This window comes from Engraulis encrasicolus, chromosome 16, assembly GCF_034702125.1.
Source record: "Engraulis encrasicolus isolate BLACKSEA-1 chromosome 16, IST_EnEncr_1.0, whole genome shotgun sequence".
NCBI lineage: Eukaryota > Metazoa > Chordata > Actinopteri > Clupeiformes > Engraulidae > Engraulis > Engraulis encrasicolus.
The window spans coordinates 29,798,302-29,818,987 of NC_085872.1; the positions used below are offsets into that span (position 1 = coordinate 29,798,302).

General features: G+C 44.9%; 1 protein-coding gene across 1 annotated transcript; it reads right to left on the bottom strand.

The window, feature by feature from the left end:
- Nucleotides 1-5,590: 5,590 nt before the first annotated feature.
- Nucleotides 5,591-20,141, bottom strand: abhd3 (abhydrolase domain containing 3, phospholipase). Its single transcript, XM_063220385.1, has 9 exons — nt 19,883-20,141; nt 19,063-19,226; nt 15,687-15,869; nt 13,288-13,333; nt 10,193-10,305; nt 8,242-8,415; nt 7,452-7,500; nt 6,648-6,813; nt 5,591-5,803 (listed from the first exon to the last, which is right to left on the bottom strand). The coding sequence occupies exons 1-9, from the start codon at nt 20,042-20,044 to the stop codon at nt 5,625-5,627; spliced, it is 1,236 nt and encodes a 411-aa protein (XP_063076455.1). The 5' UTR covers nt 20,045-20,141; the 3' UTR covers nt 5,591-5,624.
- Between the last annotated feature and the right edge of the window lie 545 nt (nt 20,142-20,686).

Sequence of the window (20,686 nt, forward strand, 5' to 3'; positions counted from 1 at the left end):
ACTTGTGTTATACATTGTGCAATGTTTACTCTTCTATAAAAATATGATACACAAAAATGCGTCATGAAACTTAATTAAAACATTATTTTTAATCTATCATAACATCCGAAGGATGCATGTGCACAGAAAACTAGCTCCAGCTGTATTGGACAAAGTAATGATTCTTTTATTTATATAAAGCATCCTTTGTCTCTAACATAGCACCAGAAACGCAGCACATCATCGCCTGAATTCCTCAATGGTGCTATTTGGCATGCAGTCAAGTTGAGTGGTTGGTTGGTGGACAGTCGGCAGAGGCAGTGGCATCCATTGGCCCAGCTGTGAGGGCTCTGTCGGTTCCTTTGTCTGGCCTTCCTCCACATCTGCCAGGGGGCTGTGCGATGCGTGGGAGATATCCAGAGCCAGATCTGTCATCCGCACTGCAACGTAGTGGCACTCTCCTCAGACCGAGGCATGCATGCGTGGCACTCTTGCTCACCTCGCTGTGTAAGGCTGCACACCACGCCACCGTGTTCCACCTCCTTAGCAATCTGTGCAAAAAACACATCATCCATCATACAACAAAAGCTGCCATCGTGAGGGGGAGGTCATGGCAACCACACACACACACACACACACACACACACACACACACACACACACACACACACACACACACACACACACACACACACACACACACACACACACACACACACACACACACAGCCAATGTACGCTGATTAACCTTCAATTACAAAGGCATATGGAACAAGCCGCAGAATAGTGTTCTTGTCAAGGTGCATTTTGTCATAGCACATTTCCACAGCTGAAACTGGATCTTTAAACCAATCTGCAGTGCGGATCTACGGTGGAGTACGGTGGATGCACAGTACAGTGAGGGAGCCATTACAGTATCTCTCTCCCTCCATCTCCATCTCCATCTTAGGCCAGACCCACTCAGCCTGTGTCCTCGGAGACACACTGTACGTATATATCTGCTGACTGGTTGCCTAGGCAACGCAAGGTAGCAAGTGGGAGCAAGTATTTACTCAGTGTGTGTGTGTGCGTGTGCGTGTGCGTGCGTGTGTGTGTGTGTTTCATATTAAGTAATTTCTTTATTTTTTGCTGATGCATTGGAAGGTGGAAGGTGGAAGGCATTGGGAGGCCTCAGCTTTCTGGCTATGTCTGAGGACAGGGAGGGAGGGGATCTCAGGACAGTTCTCCCCTGACCTCATGGCCCCCTGGCGAAGCCTCATCACATCTATTTTAAGGCCGCACAGCTGAAGATGAGCTGAATAAGAGAAGACAAGTGCTCTGAAGTTACCGCCTTCATACAGTGCTTGCTTTCCCGCTGGCCTTGTAGTAAGTGTTGCCAGATTGGGCAGTTTCCTGCCCAATTGGGCTGCCTAGGATGGCCATCTGTGGGTAAAAATGGTATATGGGCGGGTTTTTCTGTCAAATTATGGCCATAGAAATCAACAGAATTTAGTTCAAATTGGGCGGGATTTATTGCTTCCAGACATTTTTTTTTGCATTTTCTTGAGCTGGAAATCATCAGTCTCACCTGGCAACCCTGCTTTTAATAAAAGGGGGAGGGGGGACACATTGAGCATTGAGGGGGCTGTATGACAACACAGTCAGGATGTTTTTATGGTGCCCATGAGGATGTTCATTAACAGTGCATTGGTGCAAAGTGATGACTTGGACAACCTTTGAATGGTACTGCAGGGAGGGTGTTCTATAGAAAGGTACCTTTTGCCTTATTTGTGGTAATTGGTTGGTGTTTAGCCATGAGGCCAAAGCGATTAGGTCCACCCACATACAACCACGTCACCTCACCCCACCCCACCCCACTTCACAATCCCTTACGGTTAACGTGAGGTGAATTAACCTAGTTTTCGACAATGGGCATTTCATTTCACAGCTGGGCCCAATTTCAAATCATGGAGATAAACAATAAGCATGAGGATTATACATTTGCATCTGATCTGCATGCCTTGTGTAGTACTTCATGTACAGTATACACGCTCTGGGAAACTACACCACTAGCAATAATTCTCAACAGTGGTATTTGCATGATTCCGTTTCTAAGAATCTCAGAGTCAGGTTTACAGTAGCCGGACACATGACACGGGGCATCTTGACTGAGAGCCGGACTTTGTCCACAGCGACTTTTGTTGCTTTACACGTGTATATTTGTCAACACGGCCCTGGTTTGACGGTCACACACTCTCATTTCCCGCTTCAAGATGACGATTGGACCCCTCGGTCCGTCCTATTTTGCATGGGCATGAAGGGCAGCCAATGAGCACGCGTGCAGAGGCAGACTGACCTTTCCTCCAGTTACTGCACCTTGGCCATGAGTACTCCAACCAACTACCACTTACTAAAATCAGTTTCCCCACCACCACCACCTCTACCACCCCCCACCGCCACCATAAACATTCCCTCGTGCATGCACGCAACCATCTGTCTGAGAGCTCTGTGATGAGATTATATTTGAGGAGAGCACTGGGACAACGGGACATGGGAATGTGGCCAATCTGCCTCCCCCCCACCCCCGAACAGATGAGATGAGAGGGACAGAAAAAATACACATAGCATTCTACATGTACACGTGCATGAGGCGTATACACACACACACTCAGACACACATACTGTACACATATAAATAGACAAGCATACAAATGTATGTGCATGCATCAATGCACACATGAACACACACACACACACACACACACACACACACACACACAGAGAAGCATGCACACATGGGCATGCATGAACACACACACCTACATATATACACAGATGTAGGGCAAAAGGCGGATGTGGCACAAGGACATGCCAGTATTCACATCCTTCTCTCTCTCTCTCTCTCTCTCTACATCTACCTTTATTTCTCCCCTCTCTCTCTCTCATTACATTAGCATCGCTCTGTCTCTCTCTCTGTCCCTCCTGCTCCCCAACACTTGTGAGAGATATAGGCTCTAGCCAGGTGACCTTGCCTCTTGAGGCCACCCGGGGGCGGAATATGGCCGGGCCTCCCGTAAAGCCGATCCGGCCAACTCGCTTAGGAGGTCACCGTGTCACCACGACAGCTCACAGCTGGCTCAAGGCTAAAGCCTCCCTCCCCTTTTTTTTTTTTTTTTTTGGGAGTTCTTCCTCCCACTGGGATGGATGATCTCTTGGATGATTCCACAGTTTTATATAATTGTTTTTTTTTCTGATCTCCCTAAAACATTCTGTCCAGGCTAAAGAGTTCATCAAAACCTTTCATCCATGCTTGAACAGGTGCAGGCCCCTTAAAAACAAACAACAGTGTAACTGCATAAAAAACAGCAAAAACAATTGCAATGTACGCAACTGTCCTACTTTCCACATTTTGCACAGACAGAATGGACAACACGGAATGTTTCAAAGACTTTTGTGGTTTATTTAAGACATGGGCATATATGCACATACAGTACAGTACATGTGCATGTAAACATATCATACCCAGGCTACATTTATACAGTACATCCTCTCGTATTAAAATCTTATTGCTGCACATATTAAACACATCATCCTTTTACGGATCTATAAAAGGACTGACATTTCTGTTGAAGCTGTATGACCCTTGTGCTACAGTCAGGTGTTTTTAGATATGTAACATTTGGGTAACACTTTACTTGACGCCGGTGTCATAAGCATGTCATTACAGTGTCGTAATAGTGTCATAATAGTGTCATGCATGTGTCATAAACATTATGTCCATGTCATAAGCATTTTATGACTGTTGGCCTTAAGTGACATTCGGTGATGGCAAAGTCTTTGCCATCACCGAATGTCACTTAAGACCAACAATCATAAAATGTTTATGACATGGACATAATGTTTATGACTTATCTATGACTGTGTCATGACACTATTATGACACTGTAATGACATGCTTATGACACCGGCGTCAAGTAAAGTGTTACCAACATTTGTAATATGGTTCTAGAAGAATCTGGGCACTGGTGAATCATGCTACTCGATAGTCCAAGAGCTAAGATGCAAGATGAGAGATACATATATGTAGAATACATATATCCCACAAGGGGAAAAATGTCATGATGGTGCAAATGTCGATAGTGACATACTATGCATGACAAAGCAAATAACTTACTACTGCACAGAGCTCTTCTGTAAAAAATAGCATTACTGTCTACTTCATTATTATAATAATCAGAATCTGTTAAGCCTGTAAAAGAGTGTTTGTGTAACTGTGGTGTCAACCTAATTCAGCAATATGCCAAAGGAATAGCAGAGTAGCATCAAGCTGGCATAGGTTTAAGGCTTTGCCGACCTGTCAGCAAGGAGAAGAGTATCTAGTATCTACTCACGTCATAATTATCTGTGAATTTACTGTATGTGGACTTAACATTTGCAAAACGTCAAGGTCTCTGCGTGGAAAGTTCGAGGTATTGGGGCCATAACTAAAAATAGTGCAATTCCACATTCTTTGTCAGTACTTGTTTATAAGTATATCCAAGACATAACTGTACACTCAAAAGCTACTTTATGTGCGCACAGCTTGAATGAGTGGGGGAAAGAAAGTGCATGCAGAGAACATAAATAGTGTGGTCTATCAGATAAAACATTTCTCTCTTTTTTTCATTTTAAGAACAGACATGGACATACATGAGTTAATAAATTAAATCCCTGAGGACTACGGAAGCTACTCTACAGACATGATATGAAAGTGACAGTTTAGTGTGAACCTCACAAGGCTGAGCGTGGCTCCGTGTGCACTTCTAAAATTGTCAAACCACAGGATGATTCCTTTCTGGTTGTCTCTGGATTTCTCTATCTAGGTCCTGGTCCTTTCCCTGGTGTCTAAAGGTTCTTGTCCAATTTAGTTCAGTCTGATGTCACGGCCAATTCAGCTGGTTCTGATATCATCTCTGGTAGTAGTTGGTTCTTATACGCACGTCTTCTGACAATCTCGGTCTGAACTATGACGGAAGGCATAAATGGGAACACTGAAAAGGCATAGTATGAACGGAAACAGAAAGGAATCTGAACAACATCTACGACTTGACGACATGAAGAGAAAAAATGAAGACATGGACCAGACTTGAAGTGCCAAAATAAACAACATAACAAGAAACAATTGACGAAAACAAAAAAAAGACAGACAAAACAAATATACAAAACAAAAACAGACTAACAGCATGAACTCTATTTTCTTTTAAAACAGAATGTGCCCTTAGAAACTCTTTCATTTGGAAATGTACATTTTTTGCTCATGGCAAAGGGGGAATGGTAGGGACTGGAGGTGCTGTTGCCATAGGGGGGTGGGGAGCAAGGGGGCAGGGATGGGGATGGGGATGGGGATGGGGATGGGAGTGGGGATGGGGATCAAGGGGGCAGGGATGGGGATGGGGAGGGGGATGGGGATGGGGATGGGGATGGGGATGGGGATAGGGGTCGGGGTGGGGGTGGGGAGCAAGCGAGCAGGGATGGGGATGGGGATGGGATGGGGATGGGGATGGGGATGGGGAGGAACGGGGCAGGGATGGGGATGGGGATGGGGATGGGGATGGGGATGGGGAGGAAGGGAGCAGGGATGGGGATGGGGATGGGGATGGGGGTGGGGATGGGGGATAGGTACAATGTTAGCGCTCTGTCAGCTTGCCGCCGTGCTCCACCACGGCCTTGGCGAACTGCCGGAACACGCGGTCCATGTAGGTGCTCTGGCGAGGCCACATGCCCTCGAGAAAGCCAATATGGCCACCGTGACAGGTGATCAGCATCGCCAGGTTGGGGTTCTGCTTCACCGCCTCCACTGGAATGGCTGGGGACACAGGAGAGAGAAATGGGCTCATTATTTCATTTTTAGTTTTATACCCATTTAAAAGTAAAGATTTTAGTCATTTGTAGTTTTTTTGTCATTTGTTTTATACATGTTCATTTATGGCAGATGAAAATGGCTGAGGAGCAGACAGCAAGCTTTTTTTTCTTTTTTCCCTTTCCTACTTTTGTTAATTCCTACTTTTGTTACTTTTTAAAAAAAAAAACATATGGGGGGGGGGTGAACTTTATTTGGACAGGACAGTGAAGAATGGGACAAGAAGCGAGAGGGGCGAGAGAGACGGGGAAGTGTTGGCAAAGGACTCGGGATGGAATTAAACCTGGGTCAGCCGTGTAGCAGACAAGTGCCCTACCGTTAGCGCCACGGTAGGGCCCCAATTTCATTCGTCTTAATCAAGTTGATTTATGCCAAAAGACAACAGAGTGTATTAACCAGCTAGACTCAACCACTGACAAATTATTGTCAGTTTCAGAAGAAGTTGTTTGTAATTGTCCCCAAAAAACTATCACATCAGAAAAATCTAGCGTTTAAAATACATGGACCGGTTACCAAGGGTGATGCGCTGGCTACAAATAAAATGGGATAACCAGTTCTGTTGTCACGATTATTTAAAGATCCAACAGTGACACAGTGACCGACTGTGGGATGCTGTCACCACCATTTCCCACCACCACATCACTTACAACGGTCTATGCTGTAGCTGGCAAACATTACTTGGCAGTGGATACTGGAACAGTCAATCCTTTTAATGCCACCAGTATAGCAAGGGCCGCTCAGTGATGTGATGTGACTTTGATGACAGTGCTTAGTGTCTTCTTCTCCTCACCATGGTTTGGGGAGAAGACATCGTCAGCTGCATTCAGACACAGCATTGGCACCTGCACTGACTTCAGCCTGTGGATGGGACTGGCGTCTCGGTAGTAGTCGTCATTGGTCGGGTAGCCAAACATTATTGAGGTGAACCGCTCATCAAACTGTCTTATGGTCTTGGCCTGGGAGAGAAAACGACAGCGAGATGGGAGGGAAAGAGAGGGGGGGGGGAGAAAAAGAAAGACAGCACAGAGATAGAGACAGAGAAAGATATTGCTGTGAGCTCCAAAAAAAAACCCTGAAAAGCAGAGTAACAAAGTGCATGCACTGCAGAATATTTTAAAGTGATACTCAGATCAAGGACACCGGTTCAGGTTGTGGTAAACATGCCAGCAGTATATGCTACTGTATGAAAAAGCATTCACACTGTTTACAGCAAGCTAAAAAGAGACAGTCAGAAATAGTCAAAAGCCCTACACTTGGCATATTCTCCTCCCAGTGAAACGCCAACACATCCTACTGAAGTGCTTTCCTCCAAATATGGGTACAGACTCCATAGTCAGAACTTTATTTACGTACTTTGCTACATTTTTTCAACATTTCTGTGCCCAATAAATACAACCTTAGACAACTCAAAGTTAAAATGTTCATCAACCAAATAAAAACCCAACTTGAATGGACCCATTGTCGACTGAAAAGATTCAGAGAGCATTTTTTGACAACAAACAGATATGTGTAGTGCAGATGTTTATCACGTTTATGAAATGCTTTGATCAACTCATGTGGCAATGACAGTTAGGCAGACAGGGACAGTGCTTACCTTCATTACATGGTCAATGTCATAAAGCTTCTCAAAGACAGGTCGGTGGCTATAACAGAGGGGGATAAGAGCAGTTCAACCATCAGCACGTCACTATACCAGAGATTCTTTAAGTATAGATATATGCCAACATAATAGGTTTCTATGGGCACCTAGCGTGACCAGGTTCCGGTCTGCCTAAAGGACCGTGTCATAATACTCCTAGCATTGAATAGAACAGTCCTTAGGTCTGCCTAGGTCTGCCTAAAGGGGGCTCCCCCTAATAATAGAACCCGGAAACAATAGGCCAATGGAACCTCTCTCTCTCTACTCTCTCTGACTATACTGCACTAAGTAAAGACATAGCGTCGAAATGAGAAATCTGGCTGAGCAGCCCATGGCTCTGGACCAGGTCACAGCAGAACACAGCTTGAACAGAGTGGATACTGAGCTATGGCTCTGAGTATGACATCCTGCCATGCTGCCTTGTGCAAAAGTGTAAAACCTTACACATATGCTGACACACAGGCACGCGCACACACACACACACACACACGCACACACACATGCACGCACACACACACATACACACACGCACGCGCACACACGCACGCAAGCACGCAGGCACGCACACAAACACACACACACACACACACACACACACAAACACACGTGCACGCACGCACACACACACAGGTATGAGTGTAAGCTTGCACACTGGCGTGCCGTGCACACACACACATGCACACTTGCGATAAATAAACGGAGACACACCCACACACACACACCGTGTTCTCACACCAATACTGACCGATCCACAGAGGCCTGCAGGCAACTGGTGAGGTAGGAGTTGAAGAGGAACCGGTCCAGGGGCTTTTCTAGTGAAGCGGTGCACTCGAACACGTCCCAGCCAGCTGAGAAGACCACCACCCCCGCCAAACACGTCTCTCTGCCCTTACGACCCAAGTAGTTCGCCAACATCATCCTAAGCCGGGAGATGAGGGACATCTTTTAAGGCCAAAAGGTTTAAGCATTTCATCTTTGCCAGGGCACATGTTATCTACTTCCCCAATCCTATTAGTTACTGAGCGTCTTCTGGTAATGCGGGTCAACGTACAAAAAAAGAATAAATAAATAATAAAAACGAAATGTAATTGTTGATCCCTTCAAATGTTGATGCGTTAAGCTCCCCTGTGATTTGAGTTGGACAACAGCATGAGAAGCTGGTGAATCTTGTAGTGTCAAAACCTAGGAAGCTGGACTAAATGCACCATAATCTTAAAATTTCCTCAAGTGTTGATTCAACAATTAAAGAGTCAAATTTAACACTACTATGGAATATATTTGGTAGTAAATTGTGAAATCACTGCGTAGTAATACATAATACTTAACAGTATGTGCGACATACACATTTTATAGTCCATATATATTTTTATTTTATTATTTTTTAGGGATTTTTTCCCTTTATTTCTGACAGGTCAGTGGAGGAGAGACAGGAAAGGATCAACACATGACCCGGCCAGAATAAAATCTGGGTCGCCAGTAGGGCTGCGCAATTAATCGAAAATAATCGAAAATCGTGATAAAATCGTGAAATCGAAGTCGTGATTTCAATCGTGATTCAATCGTGGCAATAGTGACCTACCTTTGAGGCCGTCCTTGAAGCCAGAACATACTGACAGGCTGGTGTTTCTGGCCAGAAATCTGTCCACCTAAGTTTCATGCTATTGCCTTTACATAATTATTACAATTCATTTTATTTTGCTCATCCCGTATATATTATTCATTCTTGGTTATATTTCATCTTGTTATGATTTTCAAAAAAATCTGCAAAAAATCAATAATTGTGATTAATAATCGTGATTACGGTTTTGACCAAAATAATCGTGATTATGATTCTTTCCATAATCGTGCAGCCCTAGTCGCCAGTGTAGTAGGCCAGTGCCCTACCGTTAGTCCACCCCAGGGCCTTAAGGGCCGTACACACACGTCGCTGCTAGTTACTCGCTCAGCGGATGAAGTCAATAGAATGTCTACGTGTTCCAGCGAGTCTCGCTGGCGAGTAGGCGAGGAGAGAACAAGCGATGCGTTGTGGGCGGGTTCCGAGATAAACTTATTTTATCTTCGAGCGACGCGAGTTAAGCGAGTAACCAATTGGAATGCAGAATACAGATTATTGACAGGTGACGTTGCCCCTGTGGTGTTCTGACCACCCAACTTCTGCACGCCATCACACTTTGGTTAAAAGTGTTGAGGAAAATACATCCAATACAGTGTAGAACTACACCATCAAAGGCTCATGTGCATGGTTGTGCACAGCACACGATCAACGTTAAACATCGTAGCCCTACATTTTGTTTCGTACGGACGTTATTGGCGCGGACAGCAGGAACCATGAAAACCAGTAAACAAAATCACCCAGAGCGAGTGGCAAGTAGGCGAGTGAGCAAGTAGCGAGTAAATAGCAGCGATGTGTGTGTACGGCCCTTTAGGCCTATACAGTGTATACATACAGTATATACACAGGCCTCAAAATGAACTTTTTTCATCACCAGTCAAAAAGGCTAGCACGGTAGATGTCCATCTTACTAGCCAAACATACACTTGCCACACGTCAAGATGGGTAGTAAGTTGTCTTTTCTACCAGCCAAACTGACTTTTCACCAGCTTTTAGCTGGTTAGTGGGTGTTAATTTAGAGCCCTGCGTATATGAATAATTTTGCAGTTGCATATCGATCTTCTTGGTATGGAGAGGCTCTTACCCTCCCATTGACACCCCAGCAGCCAGGATGGGTGCGTTCTCATTCAGTCTGTGGAGGTGATCGATCACCATCTCCAGGTCCTCAGTATTGGCGGCACAGTACGTTCTTGGGGTCTGGGGAAAGAGACAAACATGAACAAAAATGTGTCATTATAAATAATCAAATTATGTCAACCTTTTATAGATCTATACATGAGTAATACGAGGAATGCATACATAATGTAAAAAGAAAAGCCACAAGTTTGATTGATTGGAAAGATAAAAAAAAACATTGTAGATAATAAGTCTGAAGTTCTTGCAAGGAGACCCAATTAAACTTGGTTGGAAATAGTTGTGATGCCTTCACATAAATGTCACATGATGTTTTCCCTAAATGAATGATTATCTGTCACAAGTGTAAGGTCACCACTTTCAGAAATTAAGATCAAAACTCATATTTTTGTAGTGCCTACTATACATCATTATCCACAAAATACAAAATGAAACCTTCTCATATCTACACTATGATTTGGAGGGAGTCTCAGAAACAATCCTTTTCTAATGCAGATAGCTATACAAGAAAGCTATACGGTTTCAAATTCCAATTTCAGCCCATTTTCTGATTACATCAATTCATATGCATTGAAAACATTATGCACATACTGCATTATGCATGTATTCTATGCATGAATTTCCCAATTTGCAATTTGAATGTATTGGGCAATCCTCTCCAGCTTTTGTTCTAAGGCCTTCATTGGTGCCAGCAGGTTGTCCTAGTTTCACCTAGCTGCAAGTATCCCTCATTCCCTCCCGCATACATATTCATACAGCACACTCCAAGCCCAGTAGCCTAGCATGCTGCAAGCTGCACCAATGAACTGCAGACCTTTTCTATAGCTCACTGATGCCCGTCCACATGCCCTGTGTCTGAGAAAGCACAGCATGTCCCCCAAGGCCAAATACCAACAACATCCATAACACGCTCCCCCCAGTTTAGCTACACAGCTTCATCACGGATTAGCCTCTGTGCGACAACACAATGTACACTGTCCAAAGTGCCTGGCCTAGTTCTGAGGCACACAAAACACGGGCCTACTGAACTGTTGATTATCTGTGAAGTATTTGGAGCTTGATTGAATTCTGGCAGGGGGCTCCGAAGTAATCGAGGGGCAACAAAGGAGGTCTGATGTAACAGTGTTAAAAGGCTAAGGCCCTGGACAAAAAAAAAGAGAAGAAAGAAAAACCAATCTGGTGAATGAAAAGTTCACATTAGCAACCAGGTCATTAGGCATCTAGTACTGCTGCCATGCCCCTCTCTCTAAAAGTGATGCCAAGGCTGCCATAACTGTCTGCATGAATGACAAAATACACTGATCGTTGGCCCATCTATAGGCGTTGGAATGGCCATCACATTTATCTTGCAAAGGCAACCCTTGCTGAAAAGACATAGCAGTAAGGATTTAGCAGAGGAGGCATTTCGGACGACGTTCCAAAATCATGTCCAGATTTCTGGAATGAGGCTAGCAACCCACTGGCCTACATTAACAATAGGGCGCATTCACACTGCCCAGTCACAGAGAGACCAGTCACAACAGCTTGTGAATGCTAACTTGTGCTGAACAGCACTTAAAAAGAGGTCTGCTGGGGTTTGCTGTTACAAATCTATTAAACATCCGTTCTAGAGAAAAATGAAAAAAAAATGTGACTGAAGTGACTGAAGGTTTTTTTTTTATGCAGCTTCAAGCTGTGACTCAAGTGCATTTAAAATGTTGAAAATGTTTTTTGCCGTGCTCAGCTCTTTAAGAACAGTTTTTTTTTAAAAGAACTACTACACCATAACAGCTCCTCTAATAATTTGCCGTAGTGGGCTATGTGTTCTGAGCATAAGACCGGGAGAGTGATTGTAGCCTACGACACTGCTCTCAGCCGTGACCATCCCTCTAAAAATGTCATTGTCCCAAGTGCGTTGCAGATGTCCTAATGTAAACCATTATCCATTTCCAGGGGTGCTGTGTGAAGGTCAGTGCAAGAACAGGCGGGCTGCGCAAAAAAAAACTGTCTGTGAAAATCGCAAGCTTAGACCACCCTAGTGTTTTCATTTGAACTTTAAATCCCAATACTTTCCAGGAGCTGGGTGGAATGTTGAGCTACAGTAATATTACACATTTTTAAAAATTGCAACACAGATCTACACAGCAAAAAAAAGGTTAACGCAGGTGTTAATGCTGTTAATGGAGGCACTGCTTTTAGAGAGTGCATTTAGCTCTCAGTCCAGTAATACGTACGCACAGACCAGTGCACGGGAAATCAATAGTTTATTACTATGGTAACAACACCACAAACTGGGCAAGCCAGCCCTGCGAATGCTCAGTTACTTAGTCTAAATGTTGATGCCTGTCCTCTCCTCTCCCTTTAAATGCATTCCTCTCCTACTAACCACCCACTAGCAGGTCCATTTAGTTTCTGTAATGCCTTGCCAGCAGTACGTTTCTATGCTGCTGGCCATACCAAAGCAAGGCTGTCCTGCCTGGATCCCATCAGCTTGTTAAAACCATTTACAGTGCATTCACAGGACACGGCAAGGTCGAGCACTGCCCCTGTAAGGCAAAGTCAAGTAAGTCAACCTGAGATGTATTGCTTATGCTATCCTCCGCACGCTATCTGCTCGCCTCTGGCCCTCTCTGTCGCAGGCCTCTATCTCTATCTCCAAGGAAGAAAATCAATAAGGGGAATCAAAACATTTGCCGTTTTGGTCTTAGGTATACGTCAGATCTAGCAGTAAGTGCATCCTGACATTTTGTCATGCGTCTTTGGTGTGTCTAATGCAATGATGTCATGACTGATATGTTTTCTTTTTGCAGAATTACAAAAGGCGTGCTACGGCTATAGCGTTACAGCGACAATGCTCACGCAGCCATATATCACGTTTCCTTTTCAGCTGCGGCTTTCATTGTTTACATAGCTGAAAAAAGAACAGCTGACGTTTTAAATGATTAAGAGAGAAGCTTCACCGCCGCGTTTAAGGTCATGCCCCCTCTCTTCCCCAGTGGCGAAGGAAGCGAGACCCCTTCACGTAAACACATAGACATTGTTTACCCCATAACATCATTATCTTACCAAGAGCTTCTCTCCAGACACTCCTCTGTTGTTGAACACCACACATCTGAAACGTGAGACAGAGAACACATGAGCTGCAGGCCAGGGCACCGCGCCACGCCACACCACACCACGCCACACCACACACATGTCTGACACACACAGCATCACCTACAAATGACAGTGATAACAGGCAGGTCCGCCAACAGGGAGGGGGGGGGGACACACACGACACAAAGGGGTATGTTGTCTAGGGCCCAGGGAGATAGGAGACCCAGAATTGGGTCCCCATTGTATTTCATGTACTGGATAGGGGGCCCTTACAGATGACTTTGTCCTGGGCCCAGAAAAAGCTGTCAGCCGCCCTGAAAACAGGAGCCAGCAAGGCCAGCGAGGTCAGAAGAGTTATCAGTGCTACTTGGACACATATATTTGGCGCATTCGGCAGGATACAGTGACGGCTGGGCAGTTATGTGACAGCAGCTGAGCGGCACGCGGCAGTAGTTATCAGCGAATGGCAGTCTTCATTTATCTGCGTTATCACAGGGGGCTGAGCGCACAGGGGGCTGCTGCCTGCTTCCCCTGCAGTGTTGGGACTGGGAGGCTTCCCTTAGTAAGCTGCAAAGCTGGTTTTAAGCATAAGCTGTAATGCATTAAGCCCGGAGAGGGAAAAGGAGAGGGTGCTGAGCAAGCCTCCCTGTTTCCCTCTTGCACTCCTCTCTCTCTCTCACTCTTGTTTTCAACCTCTTTTTTCTCTGACTATTGGTTTCTCTCACTCTCTCCCTTGTTCCTCTCTATCCTCATTTCACCCCTACCACCCCCACCCCTCTCTCTCCTTCTCTCTCTCTCTCTCTCTCTCTCTCTCTCTCTCTCTCTCTCTCTCTCTCTCTCTCTCTCTCTCTCTCTCTCTCTCTCTCTCTCTCTCTCTCTCTCTATCCATCTCCTTCCGTCTCTCCATCTTCTGCAGCCTTTGCATCACTGCTCTCCACGCCATTTGAAGAAGAATGATTGTGGTCTCTCTCTCTCTCTCTCATCCGGCCGGCGGGCGGGCGAGCAGGGCGGGGGGAAAAGTGCACCTCTCTGCAGCCCTGCTGCTTTGTGCCAGACTCAGCTCTTTAGCCCGGCCATAAAAACTGCTCTGCTGTTCCTGAAGCTCACCTGTACGCCAGCCAGACTATGACACAGCCCCATTGCCTTCCCCTCTGCCTCCCTCTCCACCTCCACCACCTGCTCTCACTCCCGCTCAGCGTTAGCGCTGCAATGATCAACGCCGAACATTTGTGCGGGCCGTCTCTACTCAGTGGAAATAACCACAGTGAGATTATTCATTCTCCACCTGGATTAGCAAATCTCCCTGTATACTAAGCAGCAGGCGCGAACTCACCTTGGGGTGTTGTGTTACAACGGCTTTTCATAAAGGCAGGAACGTAAGCAAGTAAACACATGCATTTTTAATAGGCCCACCACGTTGTAGCAAGTGATGAAAGGGATAAAAGAGTTAAAGGGACACTGTGCAGGAAATGGTCAAAAAAGGTACTGCAACTATGCTGCTCATTGAAACTGGGCTGCCTACTGCCAAATTTGATCTTTACATGAAAGTTTACTAAGTAATAAACAAATGTTTTCTAGTATGGTCCAAGTACAGTCATTTTTGCAGCTAAAAATGGCTATTTTTGGAAATTCAAAATGGCGGACCATGGAGAGGATCCCCCTTTTCATGTATGAAAAGCGCAATTTTTCCAGTCATAATGAATACTTAGAATTTGATGCTGGTGGTAAGTATTCATGAAAAGGGTAACATTAGTGAATGGGCAGCATGAATTCTGAAAATGAGCAACTAAAAATCTCACACAGTTTCCCTTTAAATTACATTCAGTTTACATTGCTGTTGAGTCGTGTCATGCAGGGGTTGTGTTGTGTGGTGGGGGATGTGGACACCTGAGTGCAAGCCTGTAAGACAGCATCTTCCTAATAGCCCAGTGCTTCTCAAGCCTCCCAACGCCCCCCTGGACCTCATCCTAATAGCCCAGTGCTTCTCAAGCCTTCCAGCCTCCCTGGACCTCATCCTAAGCCTGCCAACGCCCCCCTTACTTAGTATTATTATTATTTTTTAAATGGACTAATGTCCCTAATGACAACTAAGCACCGTCCCCCACCACCCCCATCGAGAAACACTATAGCTCAAGGCAGAACCTACGGTACCTATATCCATAACCCCAAGACTTTATTACTTGTTACACTCTGTTATTGGTCCAGTGTTACACTTTAATGTCTATGTATTTTCATGGGACAACGAGAAATGTAATTTCAGCTTCCTTGCATAACCTGTGCATATGAAGAGACCGACAATAAAGGTGACTTGGCTTGGGGCTTGACCTGAAAGAAAGCACCTAGTACCTATAGCCCAAAACAGAACTTACCTATAGCCCAGGTCCCGACTCTGTTGGACCATGTGCAGGATGTAGGACTCTCGGCTGGTGCCGGTGAGGCCGGGAAGCAGCAGGACGGTGGGCCGTGTGGCGGTGTCGGGATAAGAGGGGCTATCGTCGTTATCAACCCAATCCAAAGAAATCTGGCCTCCATCTGGAGCCCTGAGAAGCTCACTGCAGACATCCGCGACACACACACAGATAGAGCCACTCAGACACTGCTGCATTACATTGCATTGTGTTGCTGCAATAATGGCTATGCTTACATTACATTTTTAGTTCAGAATGAATAGTTCAGAATTTAATAGTTCAGTCTAGTTTACTTTGATCTTTCATTTAATTCCGAATTGTGAAATGTTTACATGACGTCTTCAAAACGTAATTCATCTTTATTCAGAATTAAAGTGAGTTAATTCTGAATTAAACATCTCATGTAAACGTAGCCAATCTGCATACGCATGTGACAAGAGTATGTGACTATGGGTAGCTGACCAAACAGGGAGTTTGAAACAATGCTTAATACTTTTATGTGGTCAATTATTAATGCATTGATGTTGCTGTTCTTAGCCAGTTTTGGCAACACTAAAACACATAGACAGGCATATCAATGAAGCAAATTAAGTCGGAATTTGAATGAAGAGACTGTGCATTGCTGCAATGCAGAGAGTAATAATGCACCATATTAAAGTTCACTCTCTCTCCGGCCTCTGAAATCAATGTAAATAAAATGGAATCAATGTATGCATAAAAACTGTTTACACAGCACATCAATTTTGTATGCAAATACAAACTAAAGGAATACTAACAAAACCCCAGCTTCCTGGAGCTTCCTGATTTCCCTGCCACTCCTGAACAGTCGGTAGACGTCCTTTAAGCTACGGAAAATGTGTGCACGTCCTCACAGTCACCCCCTACGCCTCTCTAAGTTCCTCCATGTTTAAGGTAATGCAATCAGACAAAGAGGCTAAATCCCAGCTGCTCTTTGCCCTGTTGGCCCGGTTATTTCCCCAGCGCCTGTCCATGCCTCTCTCCTCCCCTAACGACGGCGAGCTAATGACATGAGCCCTGTGAGCGTGTGCGTTGTATGTATTGTACGGCAAGACTCTGCGGCTTCCGCTGCCACTGCTGCCGCTGCTGCTGCTCTCTATACAGCAGCCTGGTTCGAGCTGAGGGAGCAGCATGAAATTTCAGAGGCTCCATTAAATATGTAGCTGGGGTCAGTCTGCTCTGCTCTGCTCTGTGCAGCGGCCCGACCCATAGGCTCTCCTGCCACCACCAGCAGCAGCAGCAGCAGCAATGCCCTGCTCCAGCAGCCACCCTCGCCAGGACCTTTTAATAGACATGATAAGTCCCCCAATTTCAATGAGGTGAGCCAGTTCAGAAAATATTTCCCACACACACATGCACGCATGTGCACGCACATATACACACACACACACACCTTCACTTAGAAACACATTCTCTCTCTCTCTCTCTCTCTCTCTCTCTCTCTCTCTCTCTCTCTCTCTCTCTCTCTCTCTCTCTCTCTCTCTCTCTCTCTCTCTCTCTCTCTCTCTCTCTCTCTCTCTCTCTCTCTCTCTCTCTCACACACACACACACACACACACACACAATACCAAGCACTGGGTTCACAGTCCCAGTACAGCAACAGCGCAGTGATAACTCATTCTCAGTCTCAGTGTCAAGGCGGTGAACCTGAGGAGTTGAGTTGCGGGAGTCACCAGCGTGCCAAGATGAGGTCATGCTCTCATCCGCCCAGCTTTTGTATGGAATACACAGCGGTGTAATGGCAGGAGTAGGCCTAGTACACGTAGCATTGTAATGGCACGAATAGGGCTACTGTACTACAGTAGCAGCAGAGAGACCGGATAAGACTGGAAGCTCAAATCTCAGTATACTTTGTATAATGACAATAAAGGCTTTCTATTCTATTCTATTCTATTCTATTCTATTCTATTCTAAGATGGATAATACTCCTAGAATCTCTGGTAGCAGCGTAATGGCACGAGTAGGCCTACCGGTACAGCTGCTTGTGAAGGGTCTCATTCATCCAAATCATCTTAGTCAAAAGAGTCCAGATGTAGGCAACGACATGACTTCCTTTTTGCAGCTTATCTTTTAAGCTACAAAAGAAGTCCAGTTGCCTACAAGTAAACTCTGTTGACCATGAGTACTGCCCGTGTGTAAATATACAATGTGGGTGGTTTCAACTGATGATTCAGTGACATATCACTTGCATACAATCACATTTCCAATACTCAATATATATATGGTATAAAAACAGCAGATAGCACCAAAGGAAATGGTGATCACATGTTTAGGGGCAAAGTCTGGTTATGACAGTTGACTAGATTGTGTTTGTCTATAAGTAAGTAACTACCTAAAAAATGGTGGGAAACTTTGATTACAGTGAATGTGGCTCACCAAGCAGCCTAACTACTTATATGTAACTAGTATACTCTATGTTGTAACTAGTATACTAAATGTTGCATTGCATTGTCATCAGCTGTGGACACGAGATGACACGCTAAACTGTTCAGTCTGTGACAACACACCCATATCCACTTCCTTCCTGCTCACTCCGTCAGAGCGGCGACAGACTGAGTGCCTGGCATAATTAATTCACCCGAAATGCATTCATTAACCGCGCACAGAAGTAATCTTCACAGGAATTTTCGTTGTTGCTGTGTAAACTCAGTGCACCCTGGTCTGTACACCATAAGCACAATAGAGCTCTTTCATCTCTAAGCTAAGCCCTGGCTGGTGAAACAACGGTATCAAACAGCCTGAAATATTGTTCCTGAGAGGGTGATTAACGCATCTGTAACTGTGCGTGCCTTGACCTCGCTTTCACCATATAACAAAGCCCAGGCTAAAGGGTTTTCTGGTGCATTATCAGAGGCAGGGGTTATCCAGGCAGGTGACACATACTGTAAAAGTGCAATGGTGGCACGTGCATGTTTATCTCTCCCGGGGGGGTTATATTTCACATGTAAAGCATATTAACCTGTGGCCTGCTGTTCCTGGAGTGTCAGCTGAGACAATGCAATGGTCACAGAGCTGTGATAAAACACAGCATACATTTGTTTTAGTCAGACTTATAGGACGTTGCCTTGATTTGGTAACTACTATTCACTAACCATGAATCTAAATGGAAACTTCAAATGTGCCTACAGCTTCCTGGGCATGTGCATAAGTATGTAACTCCTTCCGTCCATAAGTAACTCCTTCTGCAATGACAGATGTGGCAATGGTTGTATGTAGGCTAAATAACACATCTATGATTTCTTCTTAACTACATTACGCCTGTAAGCACAGAGTCATGACACACTTTACACTGACAGAGAGGTGTAGCGTGCTGTCTTACTTCCGATAGGTGACACCAGGTTTTGCTGTTACAAAGGGTCTAAGCAACGTCTGAACCCGGCTCTCCCAGCACCAGAAGGTGGGGTAGTATGTCTCCGACACCACAGGACATTGCTCCTTCAGGAATCTGTAGAACTTTTCGCCACCAACAACCAGCTTTGGCTTCTGGAAAAAGAAACATGGAAACAAAAAACTTTAAGGTGACATGGGACCAGAGAAAAACAGACATGTGGTAGGATGCAGTAAAAAGAACGAGGCAAATATTAGTTCCAGTGCAGGTGTTTGCTTCTAGGTCATTACCATCTTTTGGTGGAGCCTTGCAAGTATCACTACATTAAAAAAACGCTTTGGTAGAACTCCATGTAATCTACATTTACACTACACGTCAACTGTCACTGATACAAACTGAGAATGTAATGCACCAAGCTGTTTCACATCGCAACTGCTATTGCTTACAGACCATTCCAATGAACTGCTATAAGACATCAGCAATACAGTCAAAGATCAGTGGAAAGCGTGTTCCATCATGAAAAAAATCAAATCATCAACATAAACAATCAAGACGTGGGACACTCATGTATCGCTAATAATCAAATCCAAAATTAGCAGAATTTCAGGACCAAGGGCAGCAAACGTGTCCTGCTGTCAGATGGCTCTCCACGATGCCGGTGCATGCACCAAATTCACGCAGAGCAAGCGCGTCTCAAAAAATGCTGCTTTATGTCTACTTTTCACGCATCTTATTCTACTGAAATGATTAGGTTTGCTGCACCGGTAAATTCTCTCAGTGGCCAAAAAAATGCATCTTGCTGCCACCCTACCTTTGCTACTGATATCAAGTAGTAGCAGGCATACGCTGCGCTGAAGCCGAGCACCAGTGACAATCCAACTCCAGAACCGAAAAGGCCAACTTTTACTTGATTTTCCAGGTAATGTGACAGGTCTCTTGTCAAAACATTGAAATTCAGCTCCAGTGAGATCATTGCCAGGTCCCTGTTACCTCGCGCTTTTGATAGCTGCGGAGACAATCAGACGCCACTGTGCCGGATTCGTTTCCAATTGAGCAGAGGAGAGTCAAGGGGACCGCTGCTATATAAACCGCATCTTGCCAATGTGTGGCGCCCTTTCCCCATTACGCATTTTACGCAGTCACCGGGAGTCAGAAACACGCCGTGCACTTATGGTTTACAATACTTTATAGCATGTGAGATTTTGATGGGAAGATAAGGCACTTTGTTTTCAGTATTTCCCCGTCATGTAAACCAAGACGACAAATTATGATGTAATGGGCCTACAAACTATATTTTCCCAATAGGCCTATCTCAAGATTGCCTACTCTTTCAATCAATTGTATTTAAGCTAATTAGTTATTTAGTCTAATGACTTGCAAATAAACCACGACCAGTCCATCACACACATCCATCGCACACGTTGAAAGAGCCCCAAAAGGCATTTAATGGTGCAATTTTGAGAGGGATATTAAGAGGTGTAACCGCAGTCGCCCGGCCTCGGGCCACCTTTCTCTTGGCCGTGGAGTCTCTTACTGCCCTCTATTGAACAATTTCAATTATTGCAGGTGTGTTGGGTAGGACAGCTTTGGACTCTGTGATAAATGCTGTGCTCAA